Consider the following 22,459-nt stretch of genomic DNA (forward strand, 5'->3'; position numbering starts at 1 on the left):
CTATTTCTGTTCAGAAATGTTACTATTAAAGAAGCAAGATAGAGCCCACAAACCACTCTCCAAACAGTATCATTTAATACCTCATTTGTTGTATTGAACAATCTTATGCACCTCTCTCTCTCTCTCTCTATATATATATATATATAGAGAGAGAGAGAGAGAGAGAGAGAGAGAGAGAGAGAGAGGTAGTCATATCATTTTGAAAGTATTTGATGTTCTCTGATTTTTCTTTAGGATTTTGAAAATATTCTCATTAACAAAAATATTTATTTAAAGATGATGACTTTTGCAAAAGAAAAGAGAATGTATTACATTCCCAACCTCAGGATGCTGTTGCATGAGACTGCTTAAATTACAGGTAACTATCAAAGGGATTCAGAACACTTCAGATTTCTGTCTTTAGGATACTTTACAGTTTAGGAGCTAGAAATATATCAACTGTATCTGTGAGTTAGAAGGGAACACTAAAGTAACACTTCCCAAAGAAACCTAAACATTTTTGTCAATGATCATGAAATCTTGGATTATAAACTGAATTTCCTAAGGACACAAGTTGTATTCTCCTCATTGTTTCCCTCTAAAAGTAAAGATTATTGAAGGGGAAAATTGATTTGGAAATAGATGGCATCTCAGAATAATATTTGGATTACAAAGATGGAACTATTAACTAACTTTATGACATTGGGCAAGAAATGATTCTCTTTTTTCCCCTTCACTTTCTTCAAATCTAAAACGGGGAGAATGAAAGAACTTACTTTTCAAAGTTATCAGTCAGGATCAAAGGAGATAACACAATTAAAGAGAACTCATATTATTGCCCTATATAAATTCATATTCCTCTTGACTTTACTTTTAAGAAAACCACTGCGGAGGGATAGAAAATGATCAAGAAGGAAACTATGAAGACAGAAAAGAAAAATTCAAGTGAAAAAGAAAAATGGGATTTGTCTGAAAAGACTAATATGGATACATGGGAAACTATATAATCAATTTTGATTTTGAAAAGAAATGTATGGAAGACTAAAGCAAAAGAAGACAAAAATAAGAGCATAAAATAGTTCTGTAAAATAGCATCAGAAATGATATATCTAAGATTCATAAAAGAGTCGAAGGACAGCAAAAATGATTCTATTTGATCTTTAAGATATATTGAGAGAAAAGGGAGACAAAAAAGCATAAAGCATTTTACTTGAGGATGACTGACAATATAGAGAGAGGACAGAGATGTTCAAGTCTCATTTTGCTTCTATTTTCTCTGCAAAAAGAAATGAACTTTATACTGGAAACATCAGAACACAAATGACTGAGTGCTAACACCAAAGACAAGTTAGGAGATAGGAAGAAACCATGCAACTGACTTTGATGAATTTCAATTCACCTGATCCAGATAAATTGTATAGTAGCACCAGAAAGAAGCTGATGATGTGATTTCTGACCTACTGTCAATATAAATACTACAAGTTTGGTGCAAGGGAATGATCTGAATTTTCTAACAACAAAATTGATGAGGGGAAGAGAATGAAAGGAGATTAGTGAAATAAAATCTGATAAAATTGCTAGAGAAGAGAGGGCAAGGAATAAAGGAATAGGGGGGAGGTAGTTGGTTTTTTTCCTCCTTCCATTCTATTGTATCCTGTCTTCTCATTAGGATGAAGTTGCTGTGAAGCTCTTTCACAACTCTAATTTGAGGTAGTGAAATGATTTAATAAGCTACTATGGAAGTTGTCATATGCTTGGAACAAGAGAATGGTTCATGGTCCTATGTCACAGCTCACAGAAATGTTAACATAATGCAGACCTTTCTTCATGTTTTTATCAGATTTCAGTGTCACTTATTGTCCTGAGAAAATGAACAAGGAGTCAACTAACCCAATAACACTCACCTGATTGGCAGAGAAGGTTGAGAAATAGTAATTACCCCTTTCATAAGTATCTGTAACAAGAAACAGAGTGAATTCTATTTGGTCCTATCAAAGTCAATATGAGTTACAATAAACTCATCCCTGCCTTTTTGCTATTTTTGAGACTCTTGGCCTTCCAGTTTCTAACAATCTCTAAGAGTCTTGTGGTTCCAAGCAATAAACCTGAAAGAGTTCTGAAGAATGATTTTAAATGCCCATTTATATCTATAAAATGTTAAGATCAAGAAGAAAAGAAAAACCAGTATTGCCATTCTTTGCTCCATTCAAGTTTATCATTGCTCTGAAGGTATACTTGAGACAATGGAGTCAGTGTCTGAAAAGAAATCTTTAATCTTTAATTTTCGTACATAACTTTAATTTTCATATTTATAATTTTTATTATTAGAAATCTGAATAAGAGAATAGGGTAAACCTGTGGGTTCATTAATTTCCTGGTTAGGAACTCCCTCTACTAGTGAAGCTTGGCATATTCTTTGCAACTTAAACTGTTAGAGAGTTGCCTGGAATACTAAGAGGTTAAGTAATTTGCTTATGGTCATGCAACCAGATGTGTGCAAGGTAGGAATTAAGGTTTCCTGACTTCCAAGAAAGTCAAATCCTAGATAGGATAAACTGTAGTTTATAATTAATTGACTTTTCAATTTTCAAGAACTTTTTCTATCCTCCAAACAACTTTAAGAGCTACCCCATTTTCAAGAGACAATTTGAAAGAGGGGGAAATGGAGGGAGAAGGATCAAGGAAGGGAGAGAACAAAGGAAATAGAGCTTGAGCAAGAGATGGTGTATGAGCAAAGGATAAAAGGGTAAAGGGAAGAAATAAAAGAGGGAGAAAGTGAGAAAGGAAAGAATGAAAAAGTAAGACCAGGAATAGTAGGAAATGAAGGAAGAGAAAGAGGACAGAAGAAGAAGGAGGAAGTGAAAGAGACAGAGAAGAAAAATATGGAAGAGAAAGAGGAGGTAGGGGTATTAAGTGAAGGAAGGCACAAGAAGAGAAAGAAACAGAGAGAAATGTGGAGAGAGAGAGAGAGAGAGAGAGAGAGAGAGAGAGAGAGTTTAAGAAAATCTAACTTACCAATACTGTGTCCATCATCCCAGAAAAACTCTCCTTCAGCTGTCCCATGTTCAGATAAAGCAACAATAAGTCCCAAGGAATTTTTCCGGCTACAAATATCAGAAATTACAATCAGTCCTCCTGTTTCTACTCTTGATATATCATTTGAAAAAGTCTTTACTAAACATTTTTATGAATAGAATGCTATGTTAGGGACAAGATGCTCAAAGCAAAAGAAAAAGAAAAGATAAGAAAAAAGAAAATGGTTGCTGCATTCAAGGAACTTAGATCCTGCTTGAGAGGGAATGACTTCATGTATTATATTGTAGTATATGCACAGATAAATGATTATAAAATAAACAGAAAATTTTGGCCTTGCTGTGGAGGAAGCTCTGGAATGCCAACTATAAAAAAATTTCAGTAAAGACCTTATGTAAGAGTTTGCACTTGAGATAAGCCATGTGGAAAGCTATGGGGTTCCAAGAAGTAAAGATGAAGTAAGAGAGCATTCCAGGCATGTGAGACAAACTCTTCAAAGCCTCCATGGATGGTTGAGATGTGGAGAATAAGTAGGTGAGTTGAGTTGGTACACAGAGAATGTGAGGCAGAATAATATGAAATCAATTTGAAAAGATAAAATAGAGATATATCATAAAGGGTTTTCCATACTAACCAGAGGATTTTATACTTGACCTACTAGGGAGTCAGTAAAACTTTCTGAGCAGAAGAGCCTCATGGTCAGTTATACTATAGGTCTCTCAACTGGGCAACAAAGTGGAGACTGGTTTGGAAAGGGGGAGAGTCTGGATTCAAGAAGGCTAATTAGGAAGTCTCTGTAATAGTCTGAGAAACTGGTGATGAAGGTCAGTCTGAATTAAAGAAGAGTTCATCTAAGTGGAAAGATTATCCCTGATGCCTCTTACAAGGATCCTTATGTTCAGAGAGTTTTCTCATGATCATGAAGTCCATATGAATCATGAAGTTTCAAAAATGTTTGTATTTTCAATATAATTTCAATATATTTCATCTGTCATGGAGTTGATAGAGAAGTATTCCAATATAATATATCACAATGTTTGTCAATATTCAGTTTGTCAACAAACACTAAGAACTCACAATGTACCAATTATTTGCTCAGTGCTAAAGGTGCAAAGAAATTCAAAAGAAAGTTTCTAGTCTCAGGGAGCTCAGAGTCAAATGGAATCCCCAATACCAAGAGGCAGAGATAGAGAGTATTCCAAGCATGGGACCAGAAAAAATAAAAAAAAAATGCTGAGAAAACCCCATTATAAATAACAAAATTTGCCTGATCCTTGTGATGCTCTTTGAGCAACTGAAAAGAAAAAAATAGCAGGAGAAATGATAATGACTCACATTTTCACAACCCCTTAGGATTTAGAGTGTTTTAGTTATTCTCAAAATAATTCCAGTGAGATGGAATTTTAAGTATAATGAGAAGACTGAAGTTCTCCAAGATTGTGGGGCCCCTTCAATAACTATAAGTCAAATCAGACCCAAGCTTTTTTGACTCCAGATCCAGGTCTCTATCTACTACTTATCATCAGCATCTGAGTCACATGTTTGGAAAGAGAAGAAGAATGTTGCTCCCCTCACTCACCTATAGTAGGTGTTAATTGCAGGTTTTTGCCATGGAAGGATGTAGCCCCCACGGATATGGAGGTTGATGTGGTCAAGAGGGGCTGGCAGGCTCTTCCACTGTCCCCTCACTCCAATATCTGAGCCCTGTGATTGACAGAAGGATCAGGAGAAAACTTTCTATCTTATCTCCTTTTGGATTCTTCTAAGCCCATCTACATCATTCCTCCCACCTTTTGCTCCTGTTTGAATTAAATGGTACTTTTTTAAAATGGTGCCTTTCTAAATTACATCTATTGTTCAGCAAGTCCACTTTACTCTTCAAAAGTACTTCAATACTTCACAGATCTTTATTGTCCTCCTTAGTCCAAGTTCATAGTGGGTTTACCCTATTTCTCTAAGTCATTTTATGAATTCCTCTTGAGCATGGCCAGATTTCTACATGATAAAACTCAGAAATCAATGTAGGACTTTGTATACAATGAGTACTCAATCAATGCAGTTTAACTGCTCAGGAAGATCTAAAAGAGATCAAATATATTGGCATTCTTCTTTTGAAAAGATAACCTTAACAAAAGTTTGTAAAGCCTACATAAGCAAAAGTAGAGTCATTGCTTATTTAAATCTCTTTCCTCATAGAGAAGTCAAACTAATCAAATACACTGGGAGAGTGGAAGGTAGAAAGAACTAGACCTTTACAACCTTGGCTATGGTACTGTAGTTTTCAGGGAAAGTTTTTTTAAAAAAGCATTAGAGAATTTTTAAATTAATGAAATTAAAATAAATTTCAAATATATATTAATTAAAGCATGCTTTTCCAGTCTCAATATAAAGCATGATAGAGAGGGACCTTAAATGATATTTACTCTCATTTCCTCATTTTATGGATGAGGGAGAGTACAAAGGTCAAATAACTCAACAATACAATAGGTTGAAATTGGTTACATTCAGGAAAGAATCATCAGCTCAGGAAAACTAGATTAGAATTTCTAAACCATCTTAGCAAAAAAAGGGCTCTGAATATTTCATCTGAAATTTCCTTTCTCCAATAGGATGGCAACACTGCCACAATATCTCCTTCAGGATTATACAAAGTTCTTAGAAAATATCTACCTTTGGTGACTCCCAGCTGCCAAAATTTAATTGAGTTTTAATGATAATAGACCATGAGAGAGTCAATCATCCAAGAGATGCTTGGGAGAAATTTTCTATAGATCCAACAATATTCCAGTATGAGATGTCTTAGCTGCATAACATCCCATCCCACAACAGATACCATTTTGAATATGTACAAAACAAGACTTCTGATGCCCCATCATAGATACTTACTGTGTAATAATCATACCAACTGGCATTAGGAAAGTAAGCAGTCACATTCCGGGCATTCTGCAAAAAAAATTAGTTGTTTTTTTTTAAATGGAACAGATATATGTACAATTGATCATAACTGCCTAGAAGGATTAACAGGAATAATAATCTCTACTTTGAGGAGTATTCAAAAGCAAATATCTTCTAGATTTATCACATCTTGATTAGCTTCCAGTGACCTTATGACTTACAGATATGCAAGAGTGTCATTCATCTTACAGATAAGGAAACTGAAAAATTAAGAATGATTTAAAGTCACAGAACCATTAATGCCAACACAAGGACCAGATCCTAGTGTTCAGAATGTCAAAATGAGACTTATTTTACTCCTCAATACTGCATTTCAGTTTGGATCTTATTGAGGCTAAGAAGAATCCATACTCACAGGTTCCAGGACAGGGCTGACTAAGAAGGCTGGACCCCACAAGAATTGATGGAATATGTCCCAGGTTTCTCTGTCTTCCACAAACCTGAGAAGAGAAACATGGTATCACATGCAATGATATGACCATTGTTGTCTCAGGTCATTGAATCGAACAGGGAATTCAAAGGGATCTTTAAAATCATCATGAAAAATCTTGAGATGGCTTAGGTTAAAATACCCAATATTTATTCCCTTTGTATCCATCCTTCTTCTCACAGGTCTGGTTTAAGCAAGTATATATAAGAATTTTAATCATAGTACATTTGAAATACACACTTTGCCTTATTTTCTATCCCCTGAGTTTTCTCTGACTTTTATGTAGATGTCCAAGAAATTAAAATTAATCATCCAATTATAAAAAGGAAAGTCAAATTGCTGCTTTCAAAAGAAAACTATGATTTGCTATACCACTAAGCAAAAAAAGACTTTTGGATTATCAAATGCCCCTCATAATGTTCATGATCAAAAATGTAATGCTTCAATCTGTGTTGAATGCATTCCTCACAGCAAGTCTTTGAGGGGAGGTAAGTGCCATTACTATTTTTCCCTCTTTACAGATAAGAGAGCTAAGCCTCAGAGAGAATGATCACCCACCGAAAAGATAAAAATACAGCTAAAATATCTTCTGACTCCCAAACTCAGACTTGCTTCCACATCCTTCCTCTTTATGTAAGAAATTTATTTTATTTTAGAATGATTCAATGGATAAAAAGAAGCATTGAGAAAATACTAAATGCAAAGCAGTGAGAGAAATAGAAATTTTTAAATAAATAAAATAAAAATTTAAATAAATTAATAAAAATAGAAATCTTTTTTTAAAAAATAGAAAAGCAAAAGAGGCCCTGTTCTCAAGAACCTCCCATTGTAATACAAAGAGGTAATGTATTAAGGAGCTTTCAATTGTAATTAAACATGGATTCCAACGTAGCATCCTGAGACACAGAGTAGATACTTACTCATGAAGAAGGGGCCGGACAACAGTGCTGCCATCACTATGGGCCTTGTGCATCAGTGTATAGAGATAAGGCAGCAGGGTGTATCTAGTCTGAAGGACATTTCTTGAAAGATCCTCAAAGGTGGAATTCCAAGCTACAGGGTCTTGTCTCTGGAGATAGAAGGAAGGAATATTCATTCCAAACCCTTCACCTTACTTGACTAAAAAATAGGCCAGATGACTAAAGAATCGACATCCGCCACACACAGAATCTGCAGAGCCTGTCAGGCTATCTTTCCTAATTTCTCAGACTACATCATTCTTGACCTGAGCAGGGGAAGACACAGTGATTCTTCTTTCCCTTCATTGTTAGCCCCTAGTACCCATAAAAATAGTCAGAACCTTGCTGCAAAAATATATCACAGGCAGCACTGAAGCAATTTCCCATTGGAGTGCATTACATAGAAAGAGCACATGAGTGAAAGATTAGAGGTGCCCTGGTATCTTAACCTCCTAGTAGAACTCTGACAATTGCCCAGAGATAGAACAGGAAAATATCTATGCTCTCTAAAGTCTTTTTTTCTAGAGTGTCTGGCAGAAATGAGATTTTCTAGGAACCTCTCCCAGCTATAGAATATAGGTTATACAGTTTGTTGTGAAATGAAGGAATAGTGACTAATGAGGTTATTTCCAGCAAAGAGGGACTCCATTAACTCATGGGAAAGGAACTGAAACAGGATTTCCAGCACAAGGACAAGCCGGAAGAATGAGCTGGCATCTCACCCGGGGCCCAATTGTGTTGTGGTTCCTAGAGAAAGGGTAAAAGGCTCCCAGTTGCATCCATCGAGCACACATCTCATATTCAGCATCTTCAAAGAAACCACAGATATCAGCTCCTGTCTGAAAATGAAATGGAAATGGGAAATGGAAAATGAGAATTTTGTGGATTTCTGAAAGAATCTAAAAAGTCTGAAGTGAACTTGAGAGAGACTTACATAGGATATCCCGAAAAGACTAAATTCCATCATGCCTGCAATGAGAAATACAGTTATGTTGGAGGAGGTAAATTGCTCATTGATTTAAATATCTCAGCATGGAGAAAATTTCAAAGAAATAAATAGAATGGTAGAATTAACTAGGCAGAGATCTGACACCTCTCTGATTCTTTTCAAGAATCCAGAAAAATCACACACTTACTGACCACATAAACTGTATTTCTCTACCTTACTTACCAATGATGGATTTGTAGAGTTGGTCCCAAGCTGCTGTGTTGTCTCCCAACCAATGTCCTGCCCAGCGTCCTGAAGAAGGGAAGGTTGAACGAGTGATCACAATTCCTCTCTCTCCTGTGGCCTCCTGCATGCCTCTGAGCAGGGGAAAAAATAAGATATGACAGCCTATCTGGGAAGGGATAAAAAACTTTTGTAATTAGGAAGCTCTTACAGTGAAGTCCATGAGCTAAAGGCTATTCTCAGTCAATGACCAGATAAACAAGATGGAAAAAATGGGTGCATAGCTACATATACTAGATAATAAAAATAATTTGTTTATATATGTGTCTATGTGGGAGAAGAGGAGCATACTTTACTACAGCTTTTGGATACATTCACTGACCTAATGTGTCACTTCAAATAATTCTTATCAGTATATATTTCTTAAACATAAAAAAGTGATCAAAGTTAGGAATTGGATTTGTTGGAAATTCCAATTCTGTTCACCCACCACCTGCTGTCTGGACCTCAGGGAGAGGAAGGCAGGGACTCACTCATATGTTGGCTTTGTCTGGGACCAGCCATAGAGATTATGCACATCATAGTGCCTCACTGGGCTCCCATCTGGCAGGATCTGCTGACTTTCCATGCACAGGGTCTTACTGCTCAGGCCTTTGTCTTTTGATTCCAGATCTAAGGAAAGAGATGTGAGAGCACCACACAATAGCAAGTAGTTCCCATCTGGTGGTGGTGAAGGAAGTGGTTATAACTGTGGGGATGAAGGAGGATGAAAAATGAGACTGGTAAGGAAAAGCAAATCAGAACTAGAATATATAAGCCCTTTACTATCAGGCAACAATATTCAGTAGGAAATGGAAAGCTGAAGAGGATTCCTGAGAAGAAGGTATCTTTGATAAGATCATTCTGAATCTAAGAAACATGCTACCAATAGAAAATGGACTTACAAGGCATATAAGGAGGATGGTTCAATGTGTCATTCCTGCAGCCTGGAGGGACTGCCCCATTCACAAAGCTTGATGGTTCATTCATGTCCTAAAACGGTAAAAAGGTACAACAAATCTGAATGTGTATTATTTCTAAACGTACTGAATACATATATGAATATGGTGTAATTGTCTTCTTGTGCTCACAATGAGTGAACAAATGGTTACAGCTGATGGTTATATCATATAAAAAGAACTAATTAATGAGAAGTTGAAAGGTTAAATATTGATGGAGATCACCTGGATGGATTAGGCTTTGTTTTCTCAGGCCATGTTGGAGAGTCAAATACACAAAAAGAGAGCAATGAATTCATTTCAGTTAAAAAAAGATAAATTCCCTTCTGTGTAGGCTCAATGAGCATCTTCCCCACAGGAGAAAATAGTAGCAGTTGTATAATAGAAATACAGACTTAAGGCCTAATTAGAAAATGACAGACTCAAGGTAGTAAATTGCTTAAGTTGTCTTGAGCATTTAATAACAGAACCATTTCACTGTTATAAGTACATGGAGAAATAAGCAATATACACAGTAATTCAGTATGTGTGTACAGAAGGTCACACACACACACACACACACACACACACACACACTTACAATCCACATTCCATCAAACTTCAAGCTCTTCTCTGGTTCATTGGGATTGGTGTGGAGTTCTCTCAATTCTCGCTTCCACCAAGAGACTGTTGAATTGCGGAAAAAGTCTGGGAAGGCAACATGAGCTCTGTATAGCTGTAATGATGAAACACAACCACCAGACAGATTAATTAGGTCAATGTTAAGTAACTCTTTGCTGCTTATTATTTGCAATTCTGTTATTGTAGACAGACTAATATTGTATGCAGATAACTTCTGAAAATGTACAAAGCATTTTCCAAAGAATTCTTAGTTTAATATAAATCATAGGCTCACATATCAATTGAATATTTATCACAATGACAGAATTATAAAGTGTCAAAGCTCAATCCAAGGATTGAATCGGTCTAACTGTAACAAGACTCCTATATCTACTTGATAGATATTATCTATATATACTGGTATTCAAGGTTCTTGTCCTTGTGTTTGTATATAATGGGCAAGTCTTTGTTGTTCAGTCTTTTCAATCAAGTCTGATTCTTCATGACTCAATTTGGGGTTTTCTTGGCAAAAATACTGAAGGAGTTTATGATTTCCTTCTCTAACTAATGTTACAGAAGAATGAACTGAAGCAAGCATACTTCCATGACATGCAAGGATCACACAGACTCTAAGAATCAGGGGCCAAATTTGAAGTAACTGACTCCAGGTCCACTGCTCTACACAATGGGCCAAGTAGCTGCCTCAGGGCCACCTAGCTGCTATGCATTAATGGTTTCTGAAAGAATCTTGAAAATCACTACAGTTGGAACCTGCCCAGTAAAGATTGAAAAATAAGACTTGATCCTTTGAGGAAGGATTCCAAAAATGTGGAAGGAAAACTGGAATTCAGGATAGGGCTAATCAATGAATCATAACCATATTTGGGGCAAAGACAGGACTTGGGGAAAGGAAGAGATGAATGAAGGAACATAAGTAAGAGCTCATGCATAACCTAGCCTCCTTAACAATTCTCCACATTTATAATGGTTCAAAGTTATATCATCTGTATTCCTTTTTATGGCAATGCAATGTGATTAAGTGACTTGGCCAAAGTCAAAGAGGTAGGTAATTATTAAGTGTCTAAGGGAACATCTGAACTCAGGTCCCCCTGACTCCAGGGCCACAGCTCTATCCACTGCGCCACCTAGCTTCCCCTATAATATGTATTCTTAATAATTTATGGGCCTGGGATTCTATCTGTGTAGGTAGACTATAGTATGGAAATTCCTTCCACAGAACTTAGTCATTTACCCATAACTAAGACTATTTGTGGTCTTAGATAACTAACAGGAGGACACTTGAGGTTAGTCCTTTGTTCATTAAAAAGACTAAAAACATGAATTGGCTTTGAGTGAGGTGGCTGTGCTGGATCACCAGTCTCATTTCTCCTCCAGAGCCATCTGGGTGGTCAGACATGAATCAGCACTGGAGATATTCCAGGAAATGAGGCAATAAGAGTTAAGTGATTTGCTCAAGGTCACACAGCTAGTAAGAGTCAAGTCTCTGAGGTTGGATTCGAACCCCAAAAACCTGACTCCAAGGTCAGTGCTCTATCCACTGTACCACCTAGCTGGTCATAAAGAGAACACTTAGAAGAACTAGACCATGGTCACAAATAAATCACATTGCTCCATAGTTCTCAAGAATAGCAACAGTCATTCAAAATCCAAGACTGTGCAAATATTCCTTCAAAAAGACTGTCTCTACACATTTGCAATAAAGCAACAATATTGCAAAGAAAAGATTCTACCAGTGCCTTACTAATTTAAAATAAGGACAACAGAATAATTGAAATCAGACTGCCCCCAAATGTTATTGAGATGATAGAATGAAATATCAAGGTTTCCTAAAGAAAATAATAGAGAAGTTTATTGTAAGTGTGTGAAATAGGGACATTGAGAGAGAGAGAGAGAGAGAGAGAGAGAGAGAGACAGAGACAGAGACAGAGACAGAGACAGAGAGACAGAGAGACAGAGAAACAGAGAGATTTCTTATGTCCAAGGGATCCTGCTGTGTGCTAAATTAGTGAGAAAGAAGAAGGACAATAGCCTCTCCATGAGGACAGTCCTTAACCATCTGGGAAGTTTAAATCACTTTGTTAGAGTCCAAGCTTCCACATCCCATACTTAGAGAAGAATATTTTACCTCCACTTGTGTGTCCCAGTCAAGAGATCCATTGATAATAACATTGGGCAAATCTGGCCAAACCTGTGGGGAAAAGAGGATAAGGGAGGGTATTTAGAGTAAATCTTGATTATATGATAGGTCATAACTGAATGGATTTCATGAGGAGAATTACAAGGAGAATTTAAATGATCCCTTGAGTCAATCTACTTCAAAGAAACATCCAAGCCTCTGATTTCCATAATTCACATATACACAGAAACATTGAGGGGAAAAAATGAACCATTAAAGTATTAACTTCCTGATCTACTTTCACACTCTGTCATGCAATAGAATTATTTCTAATCCCAAACCCTACCTTTCCCCACACAATGTCACTGTCATCTGGCCATTTGATGAAAACATCATCCAGGAGTCCCTGAGTGAATGCAGGATATGGCTTGGTCTCATTACCAGAAATGGCCGGGTCCTGGAAGCAATGGGTGATAGTTATTAAAGTGAAAGAGACAGAATTACTCAAAGACAAGGAAAAGATCAACGCCCAACAAGGAAGAACACAACCTCAACATCTAGAGGCTTTATTTTGGATTTCACAGTTCCTTTTGGGTAGCAGGAAATAATTTTTTCTTATGCTGAGTTTCCTTGTTGGGAACATCTCTTACTAACTGTCATTTAACGCTTATTGCCTTGAATCCAGGACCATCTCAAGTTCTGATTCATATCTGGTCACTGGACCCAGATGGCTCTGGGGGCGAAATGAGACTGGTGACCCAGCACAGCCCCTTCACTCAAAGCCAAATCATTTTCTTAGTCTTCTTAATGAACAAAGAACTAACATCAAGCATCCTCCTGTTAGCTATCTAAGACCACAATGGGTAATAAAACCCAGTGTCCAAGAACAAGTGCTACTTGTGAGAGTATCAGAGACATAATTACTCCAAGAAAAGGAGAAGATCAATGTCCAACAAGCAAGAAGGCATCACAAAACTTTAAAGCAGTCACTCACCAGAATGAGAATGACTCGCATCCCGGCTGCCTTCATTCGATTGATTAAATTGGGAAAGCCAGCAAAGTTGGGACTGAGAGTAAAGTCCATCTGCCTCTCCATGTAATCAATGTCTGAATACTGCACATCCTGGAAAAAACAGAATGGAAAGTGGAGAAATAGGACTTCAGTGAAATACATCTAGAGCAACTAGATCTCTTCAGAAAGACAGTGTACATCTACTGTCCACATTCTCTTCCAGAAGTCAGTTAAAATTTTTGATTGAATTTTATCTAAATCATTCCTAGACTGCTTCTTCCTACCATTATTTGGAAATAGAATGGGGTATTTGAGATAATATTATCAATCTGATAAAGATCATACTGAACCATAAACTTATAGAAAAATAATATGATATATTCCAAAATAAACTCAACATGATTTAAATTAACTATGCTCTCATTCTTCTAAATAACAATATGGGATAATAGAAATAACAAGGTTTTTGGAGTGAAGATGACCTGAGTTCCCATGCAAGTTCAGACAATTAGTAGCTGTGGGATTCTGAGCAAGTCAATGAACCAAGTTGTCCCTCAGTTTCTTCATCTTTTAGAAAAAGGGGGCCATACTCCAAGTACTCAAAGTTCCCTTTCAATTCTAAATCTATGATCCTAGTTTCTAGGATTCTGCTCTCAGTATTTTCATGTAGAGAGATGGAAATTAGAAGTGAAACTGAATGTTTTGGCAGAAATAGAATGGTATGATCCATTTATGTTATTAAAAGTCTAGTCCTTTTGTAGGTACAACTACCAACCCCATCTATTCCTGTTGGAAACCATTTACATGGTCAGAATGTACATGTGTAGATCAGATAGAATCTAAGATATTTTTTACTGCAATGGTTACTTACTTATATAAACTAAATGTTCTCATTTGTACAAGGTTTTGACCAATTGAATCATTTATAAAAAAGTAAAATCAGAAATACTTTTTTAAAATTTCTAAGATGAAAAACATTTAATATGAAATCATGTTTAAAAACTTTCAACTTCTAAAATTAAACCAAAAAAAGATGAAATAAAATCAATTAATACTGAAGGAAATTACATAGGATGTGATTGGGGGTTATGGACAAACTTGTAGGTATACTGGGTAAGGAAAGTCCTTACATAGGGTATTTGAGCAGCCACCATGGCATCATAGAGTTCAGCAATTTCAGAATCATTCTGGTATCCATAGCGACAAAGCTGGAAGCCTAAAGCCCAGTAAGGAGTCATCACTGGCCGGCCAATCAACTAAAAATCAGACAGAAAATAATTTATAGAGATTCCATTTCCTCACAGCAGATAACATGGAAGATATCAAACATAGAGTCAGTAAAAGATGTTCTCTATTCTAAGGGTGGCCTTATATCTCAAGTCAACTGTTAGACCAAGCATCCTGAAACTAGGAAGGTAGTATTTCTGGGAATATCTGTCATTTCAGAAACTATTTTGTCTATTTATATACCTTTAAGAAATCTGGGATTCTTAGGGGACACATTAAGTAGAGATTGTCCATACGACACTTCCATAATAATGTAGCGAGTGCTTTCTCAAAATCTCTTTCCTGCCTTTTCACATTATGATCTAGTCTGCTGTAAAGATAGTGGCTATGTACAGTAATTCCCAGTTAGTCAATCAACAAAGTATTTACTATGTGCCAGATATTATGCAAAGCACTGAGGACACAAATAGGCCAAATAATCTCAAAAAATTCCCATTCTTCAGAAGGAGACAAGCATGAATATAATTAGGTACATATAAGACATATGCCTAGGGGAGTAATGATTGGGCCTAGCAAAGTGCTAGACTCAATGGAGTATCTCAGAAAACACATAATTATCAACTGAAGTATGGCATGACTTTCTACCTCTGTGTATTGTTGAGTAACAAGTTCTGGAGTTGGTCCCAAAACCATGTAGAAATCCAGAATACCTCCAATGGTACGATAGGTCAGTGCAGGGGTGGGCTGGAAAGTCACATCTGCACAAGAGAACAAGTGGTCAGAGAAATGAAATCATTTAATTGAAAGGTTGAAGCCAAATCTATAGATCATCCACTCCAACTCAGATAGAAGTAGAAATCCCCTCTCCTTGCATTCTAAAAGTTTATAGTGATGAGAAATGGTCAACTCCCTGAGAAGTCCATTCCATCTGAGACAGTTCTAATTGTTTTTAACAGTAATTCTTATATAGAACAAAAAATTGAATATCTCAATATCTGATGAATTGGCACAATTTTAATATGCATTAACCACTCCATGAATTTCTATGAGCTATGTAGATGGCTTCCAAATCCACAGCCTTCCACTTTCCTATATTCTTAACCCACAATTCTTCTACCTACCAGGAAAATCTCTAACACTTGAAATTCAGTTATTCCAAGGAAATCTCATCAACTTTTCATAGTCTCTTACTATTACTGATACCATTATTATCTCAACTACCCAATCATAAAAAGTGGACTCATCTAGTCATTAATCCACTTTTTCTGCAACTGAAAAATGAGAAAGAAGGCTGAATTTTGTGTCAGAAGACAAATGCTCAAATACTGATTAAACATAAGTCACTTAATAAGCTCAGTGGATTTTAATTTTCTCTTCAGGAGAGGACTGAATAAATGACCTCTAAATCCCCTTCAAGTCTCAACTGATAATTTTAGGATATAATATGCAATACACTTTCACTTTCCTGATTTTACTGAAACAATTTTTAGTCTAAAATGTCCTTTTTTGCTCATGCTTCTGATATGTCATCATTTTTCAATCTTACCCCAACCTTCAAGGTAACTATTCTGTTCTCTTATTCCTCTAAGCCCGTCATTGTCTGGAGGTTAAGTGATTTCTCCCTTCTCTAAATTTTCATATCACCTTTTAAAAGTCTCTCTTCTGTCCTCTTTCTGAACTTTTTTGTACCTAGTTTATATATATATATATATATATATATATATATATATATATATATATATATCTTATCTCCAATTTATATTAAAGACTGCTTAAGAATGTAGATCAGGGCAGCTAGGTGGCACAGTGGATAGAGCACCTGCCCTAGAATCATGAGGACCTGAGTAGAAATTCAGCCTCAGACACTTAATAATTATCTTGCTGTGTGACATTTGGCAAGTCACTTGCCTTGTAAAAACCTTTAAAAGATAATAGAGCTCATATTCTCTTTTATCTTTCTTGATGAAGGATTGTCTATTACTGTAACTTATTAAATGTGTACTAAATTTTCCTTAATTTAAGTCCTACTGCAATTGTCCCATTCAGAAACTGCCCAGAATACGTTGGTTAAATGGGGTCAGTATAGAAGGCATCATCTTACCCATGGCATTGCTGTTGAGCAGGAGCACTCCATGAGCATTGCCATCCTCTTCCAGAGCCATGTAATATGGATGCACTCCATAGGAATTCTTCTTATACTACAGCATAAGTTGAAAAAAGATCAGTCATAGTTTACAAACAAGAAACACAAATAAAAATCGATACTAAAGCAGCATCCATAATTTTCCACTGGGGGAGGGTCAGGTCTCAAGGTAAATGGAGAATGACAGGGTGATTCAATAATGATTCATAATAGTTTATTCAGCTTCGTAACTATCCTCAATAGAAGAGCAGGAACTTGGATAAACCATTCCTGGAATAGGACCAAAGAACCAATATGGATTCATTGCTATAGACCATGTCATAGTCTTGTAGACACTTACTCCTGGGGGCTGGTCTCTGGAAAACATTCCCCATGTGTGCCAGTTCAGGTTCCTCTGGAAGGTTGTATGCTCAGTTTCTCCAAAGCCATAGATGTACTGGGATGGGAGGCGAGTAGAGATACGTAGGAACATGTCATTAAAGGTGAACCCAGGGACCTGGGAATCCCAACTGAAACACAAGAACAGATCATGACTCTATGGAAAACTGAACAAATCACTATTACAATGATGTTAAGATTAACCATAATTACTCTAACGTGAATTAATAAACTTCAGAATAGAGAAAAATCTCTGAAGCATCTGTTTCTACTGAAAGATCTTTGACTTTAGAGATTGTTACAGAAAATAACGTTTAGATATGAAGGCAACAGGGGCTGATACAATAGAAACATTCAGGTTGATAAATTTTTCTAAAAGGGTGACAAGATAGTTCCTATCCTCAGGAAGGCCATGAGCTAGAGAGAGAGAGTGAATATATTTATATACAGAAATATTAGCAAATATTATAATGAATGGAACAAAGTCAATGCAATCAAATGTCCCTGAGGTCACAAGGGGTGCAGGAGAGCTAAATGGTGTTCAGTGTATGAAGTTCTTGATCGGGACACAGGAAGAAATGAGTTGAAATTTGGTTTCTGACACTGACCAGGTGAATGACCACAGGCAAGTCATTTATCTGCTTTTTATCTCAGTTTCCTAAGCTATATAATGAGCACAATAAAGATATCCTCCTCCCAGGACTGTTGTAAGGATCTAATGAAATAATAATTGCAAAGTGCTTAGCATATAGTAAAAATTATATTGATGAAGACTGTTAACGAGGATTATATGATCGTGGGTTTATTAAATATCCTAATCCCTCAAAAGAAAATCCAAGTGCTTCTATTCCTTTATCCTCTTTCCCTCCTTACTACTTCCTTCTTTTCACTACTCTACCTTGACCCTTCTGTTTAATTGGGGTAGAACAGTGGTCTCTCAGAGAAACTTATGATGGTCTTTTAATAACAAATCCAACTTAACAATCAGCAGGAAACCCTAGGATCTGTGGGGAATTCAATCAAGCTTCTGGTGAAGTTGGGGTTCTGATAAAATAACATCTGGAAATAACCTGCTTATTATTATTGTTAAATTATTAAGATAAAACTCTTCCTGGTTTGCCTTTCTTCCACAGATTATGAAAAAATTAGTCTTTTAAAACATTCTACAACTTGCACTTGGAAGAAACCCCAGTAGTATTTAGTCTAAGTTTTCCTAACATCAGCCTATGTAAAATACTTAATCTTACTCCATTCTGCATCATAATATTGGGGGATATCTTCCATATTGCTAGTAAATGATGCTTACATTTTTGTATTGGAAAATAGCAATGCATATCTATTTTCCAAATCTTATATTTGGTGTAATGAAAAAAAAAATGTTTTTCTTACTTTCTGCCAATCTTGATGAATATTACATCTTGGTTAAATTTTTTCTCAATTGATTAAGACATTAACAAAAACAGTGGTTGTCCATAAAAACTTAAAGTTTCTTAACTGTACCCAGGTCTACCCCAACAAATTTTCTACGAAGTGATATATCTAAAAGTTTTTATAAGTTTTTAACAAATGTATACAATTTTTGGATATGGAGGTAGAAGAAATATGTGCTCCATTGTAATAGTCTATCATCATGGAAGCTTTCCTTTGGATTCATGAAACACAATGAGAGGTAAAAAAGAACCTCATATACATTCTCTGATCCAATTACCACATTATACAAAATAGGAAACTGAAACTAAGGGTTATCAAGTCATTTGTATAATTGCCAGATGTACTCAGCGTTTCACTTGTTCAAGTATTGAAGACAAATCCAGGTTATTAGGTTTTGGTGATCAAACCAGTTGCCCTTCCCCTATTCTAGAAATTAGGAACAAGTGAAAATTTGGATTGACCACTTATGACCACATATCTGGAACAGAAAACTACTTACATGACAGTGTTTGTATTTTTTCGTCGGATCTCAATTCCAAATGGGTTTTCCTTGATCTTTACTTCATAGAGACGATTTTCAGGTTGACTGTTGGGAGAGCTTGGAATATTTAAGGGCACTGGGACTTCATACCTTTTGTTGTTGGCATCATTAATCTAGGAAACAGAAAACCATGGTCTCCATAAGTAACTTGAGGTTCATATATTTCTAGTCTCAGAAACAATTTTTCCCAATTGTATGCTAATCTGATTCCATGGTTGCTAGATATTAATCAGTTTTTATTCCTGAAATAATCCATATATAGCAAGAGGAGTACAATCATTCCATTTCTGCATTTCAAGTATACATTGATCATTTTGATTTAATGGGAAGGCTGATAATGTCTTTACAATAGATCTACTTATCCATTTATTTGTCACCCTCAAAACCTTACTAGATTACATATAGAATTTAGAGTTCTAACTATTATTACTATGATACTGTAAGGTCCATGAGGGTAAGAACTCTCTCACTTTAATACTTGTGATCCCATTGCTAGGCAGATAGAAAATACTTAATAAATATCCTTTCTTTCATTCATTCATTCATTGTGAAGTTATAAAGTCTTAACCACACTGTATAGATGAAACTAAGACCAAAAGATCAGAACTTCCCCAAGTTATCTCTAATCTTTCTTCTCCTAAATCTATGTTCCTATTATTTGTAAACACACAAAAAAACAAAGATTGAACTTCACCTTAGGCAGATGTTTGAGAAGAATATCCTTCCAAATCAAATGTTTTACTCTGCATTTATCAAGATTGACTAGAAGTAAAACTTTATTGGGTGGAAAGTTTAGAGGACATGCTAGTTGACTTATATAATACTAACACATTTTGAGCTCCTTGATGGAACTTATGTCATTGAAATCTCTCTTAACTAGTGCCTAGCATGCCACAATGTGTACAGCAGGCTTTTGACACACCTCAAATGAATATTATTGAAAAATTTCAAGGTGAGGTTGTGACTAACAATGGAGAATAATAACTATAGAGCATTGTACATCTTTCAAATCTCCTAACATCACTTGAGGTCAATAGCAATCAAACAGGTAAACACCAGAAGTTATTTAACCATTTTTATGGACTCTGTTTTATAGGTAATGAAACAGAATTTGAGAGACTTCACAGTGATAACAGTTCAACTAAAGATCAGGAGAGAGATTTAAATGGATAACTGTTTCACTCTAAATCCAATGTACTATCTGTTATGGTACACTGTCTCTCTCAGAAGACTCTGAAGGAGACATGAGATTTCAGTTGCCTCTTGAATGAGGAACCCAAGTTGATTTAGAGAAAGATTAAGAAGACAACCTGGATTTACATATGACTCATTGATATTTGGAGGTTAAAATCAAGGAATTCCATGTCAAATTACTATTATAAGTGTTCCATTATCCATTCTGTATCTATCACAATGTCACTTAACCTTCTGTACTGGAAAAAATAATTTCTTCACCAAGACAACCGAGCAACCATATTCTTTCAAACATCTGATAGCCTTAAACTCTAAATCACTCCTATCGTACTTAAAATTCCCTTCCTCAAAATTACTTTTATTTCTGATATTTCATGACCAGCAGATCATTGAAGATAGCACTTCCATTTAAGTTATAAATAATCTATCTCTATCTCACCATATATGTGTGTGTGTGTATGTGTGTGTATAGTAATGACCCAGAGCTCAAAAATTGCTTTTACTTTTTCTTTAATCCCCATAATTTATCCCCCTGTCTAGTAGAAGGTAACCACCCAATAAATGCTAGTTGATTGAAAAAATATTGCTGATTCCTGGAAATCTCTCTGTTGCAAGAGCCCAAAATTAATCTTACCTTGAACTGTAGCATGTTGTTCGTATGGAAAATCACATCCAAGTGAAGCTGATCTATGGGAGTAGAAGGATAGTGGCTGGCTCCAGGAATTCGGGAGATAGTTGCTGTTAGGCCTGCTGGTCCACTCTGAATGTTAGAGGCAGTATAATCATATTTTGTGATATAGCAAAAAGGGACTCCAGGGGAACTAACAGGCTGAAAAACAAAAACATTAGAAACTCATCAGAATGACAAAATAGAAGGGCAAATAGATCATACCTTGCCCCATCGATTTCAAATCATCCTCTTAGCTTCTTGTTCTACTGTTGGATTCTTAGGAAATTTTTCCTAATAGTTTGATCTATCCCATTTGATGAATATTAATTCATTGCTTTGTTCATGTTTCTGTGGTTACTGAGAACAAAACTTCTCTATTCATTGATCATATTCTTCAGTCAACTCTTTATTGTTACAAATTCAATATTATATTGAATTTTTCCCCAATTTTTCTCCCTCCACAGCAACTGTAATGAACATCATTTTTATAATTTCCTTTACTTTTGTAATATTCTTCATTTGATTCTACTATCCCTATAAGGTGTCAATCTATAATTCTCCCACCTTCCTCAACCAAACTTTATGAGAAAGTCGCTAATACTTATTGCTTTCACTTCCTGTCCTCCTAACATCTCCTAAATCCATTTTAATCTGGTTTCCTTTCTTAACATTCATGGCAAATGCTCTTTCCAAAGTTAATAATGATCTCTTAAGTGCTAAACTATTGGTTCTTTTCTAAATCTTCATTTTTTCTTGACATCTCTTTGGCTTTTGACATAGTAGATTATCCTCTGCTTCTGGGTATTCTCTCCTTGATGGGTTTTCATGACAGTGTTCTCTCCTGCTTCTCCTCCCATCTGTCTCCTTTGATGAATCTTCTAATTATGGCATTCCCCAAAGTTCTGACCTGTGTCTTCTCTTCATCTGACTTGTTGAAGTCATAAGTTTCCATTCATACAATTATCTTAGTGATGAAGATTCCCAGGTATATTTATCTAACCTTAGATTCTCTGCTCATCTTTCTAGCACCACCAGGTACTTCCTGGATATCTTGAACTTGATGTCCCACACACTATTCAGATTCAACATTTGTAAAATAAAACTCCATATCTTTCTTCCTAAGCTATCTTCCTTTCCTAATTCCCTTATTTCAGTGTAGAGGATTACCACCTTCTCAGTGCCCCATACAAACAATCTTGGTGTATCCAATTGTTCTTTCTGGACTTGCATATACACTCAGTTGCCAAATTCAATTATAACATTTGTTATAAAGATTCTCTCCACTCATACAGCCCACCACTATGATAGATTCTCATCAACTCATACTTATACTTTTATTATATTCTTTTTAAAAGTTTTTTGGGGTCTTCCATTCTTTACAGAACCATTATTTCTCAGAATTATCCTATATAACATATATTTTAAAGTATATATAGAGAGAAAGAGTGAGATAGGAAGGATAAATAGAGGAGAGAAATTGAAAAAAAGAGAAAAAGAGGGGAATAAAATAAAAACTGATGGATGAAGGGAGGGAGGAAGGGAGGAAAAAACCAAAAAGATAAAAAGTAATAAAAAGTTATTAACACGTCAAAAAAGTCATA

At 35.8% G+C, this 22,459-nt stretch overlaps 1 protein-coding gene across 1 annotated transcript in view; it reads right to left on the bottom strand.

The window, feature by feature from the left end:
• LOC141492847 (uncharacterized) overlaps positions 1 to 22,459 on the bottom strand; it is a 319,801-nt gene that overhangs the window by 35,291 nt on the left and 262,051 nt on the right. The window contains exons 142-162 of the mRNA XM_074193534.1: positions 20,823 to 21,017; positions 18,953 to 19,107; positions 16,985 to 17,153; positions 16,603 to 16,699; positions 15,147 to 15,259; positions 14,405 to 14,530; positions 13,257 to 13,385; positions 12,609 to 12,719; positions 12,272 to 12,334; positions 10,106 to 10,240; positions 9,472 to 9,559; positions 9,061 to 9,199; positions 8,528 to 8,661; positions 8,291 to 8,325; positions 8,079 to 8,195; positions 7,318 to 7,466; positions 6,323 to 6,407; positions 5,899 to 5,955; positions 4,592 to 4,716; positions 2,995 to 3,083; positions 1,884 to 1,933 (exon numbers count right to left, since the gene is read on the bottom strand). Coding sequence (XP_074049635.1) covers positions 1,884 to 1,933; positions 2,995 to 3,083; positions 4,592 to 4,716; positions 5,899 to 5,955; positions 6,323 to 6,407; positions 7,318 to 7,466; positions 8,079 to 8,195; positions 8,291 to 8,325; positions 8,528 to 8,661; positions 9,061 to 9,199; positions 9,472 to 9,559; positions 10,106 to 10,240; positions 12,272 to 12,334; positions 12,609 to 12,719; positions 13,257 to 13,385; positions 14,405 to 14,530; positions 15,147 to 15,259; positions 16,603 to 16,699; positions 16,985 to 17,153; positions 18,953 to 19,107; positions 20,823 to 21,017 — 2,361 coding nt within the window. The remainder of the gene's footprint in view (positions 1 to 1,883; positions 1,934 to 2,994; positions 3,084 to 4,591; positions 4,717 to 5,898; positions 5,956 to 6,322; positions 6,408 to 7,317; positions 7,467 to 8,078; positions 8,196 to 8,290; positions 8,326 to 8,527; positions 8,662 to 9,060; positions 9,200 to 9,471; positions 9,560 to 10,105; positions 10,241 to 12,271; positions 12,335 to 12,608; positions 12,720 to 13,256; positions 13,386 to 14,404; positions 14,531 to 15,146; positions 15,260 to 16,602; positions 16,700 to 16,984; positions 17,154 to 18,952; positions 19,108 to 20,822; positions 21,018 to 22,459) is intronic.

Source organism: Macrotis lagotis, chromosome 7 (genome assembly GCF_037893015.1).
Source record: "Macrotis lagotis isolate mMagLag1 chromosome 7, bilby.v1.9.chrom.fasta, whole genome shotgun sequence".
Classification (NCBI taxonomy): Eukaryota; Metazoa; Chordata; class Mammalia; order Peramelemorphia; family Peramelidae; genus Macrotis; species Macrotis lagotis.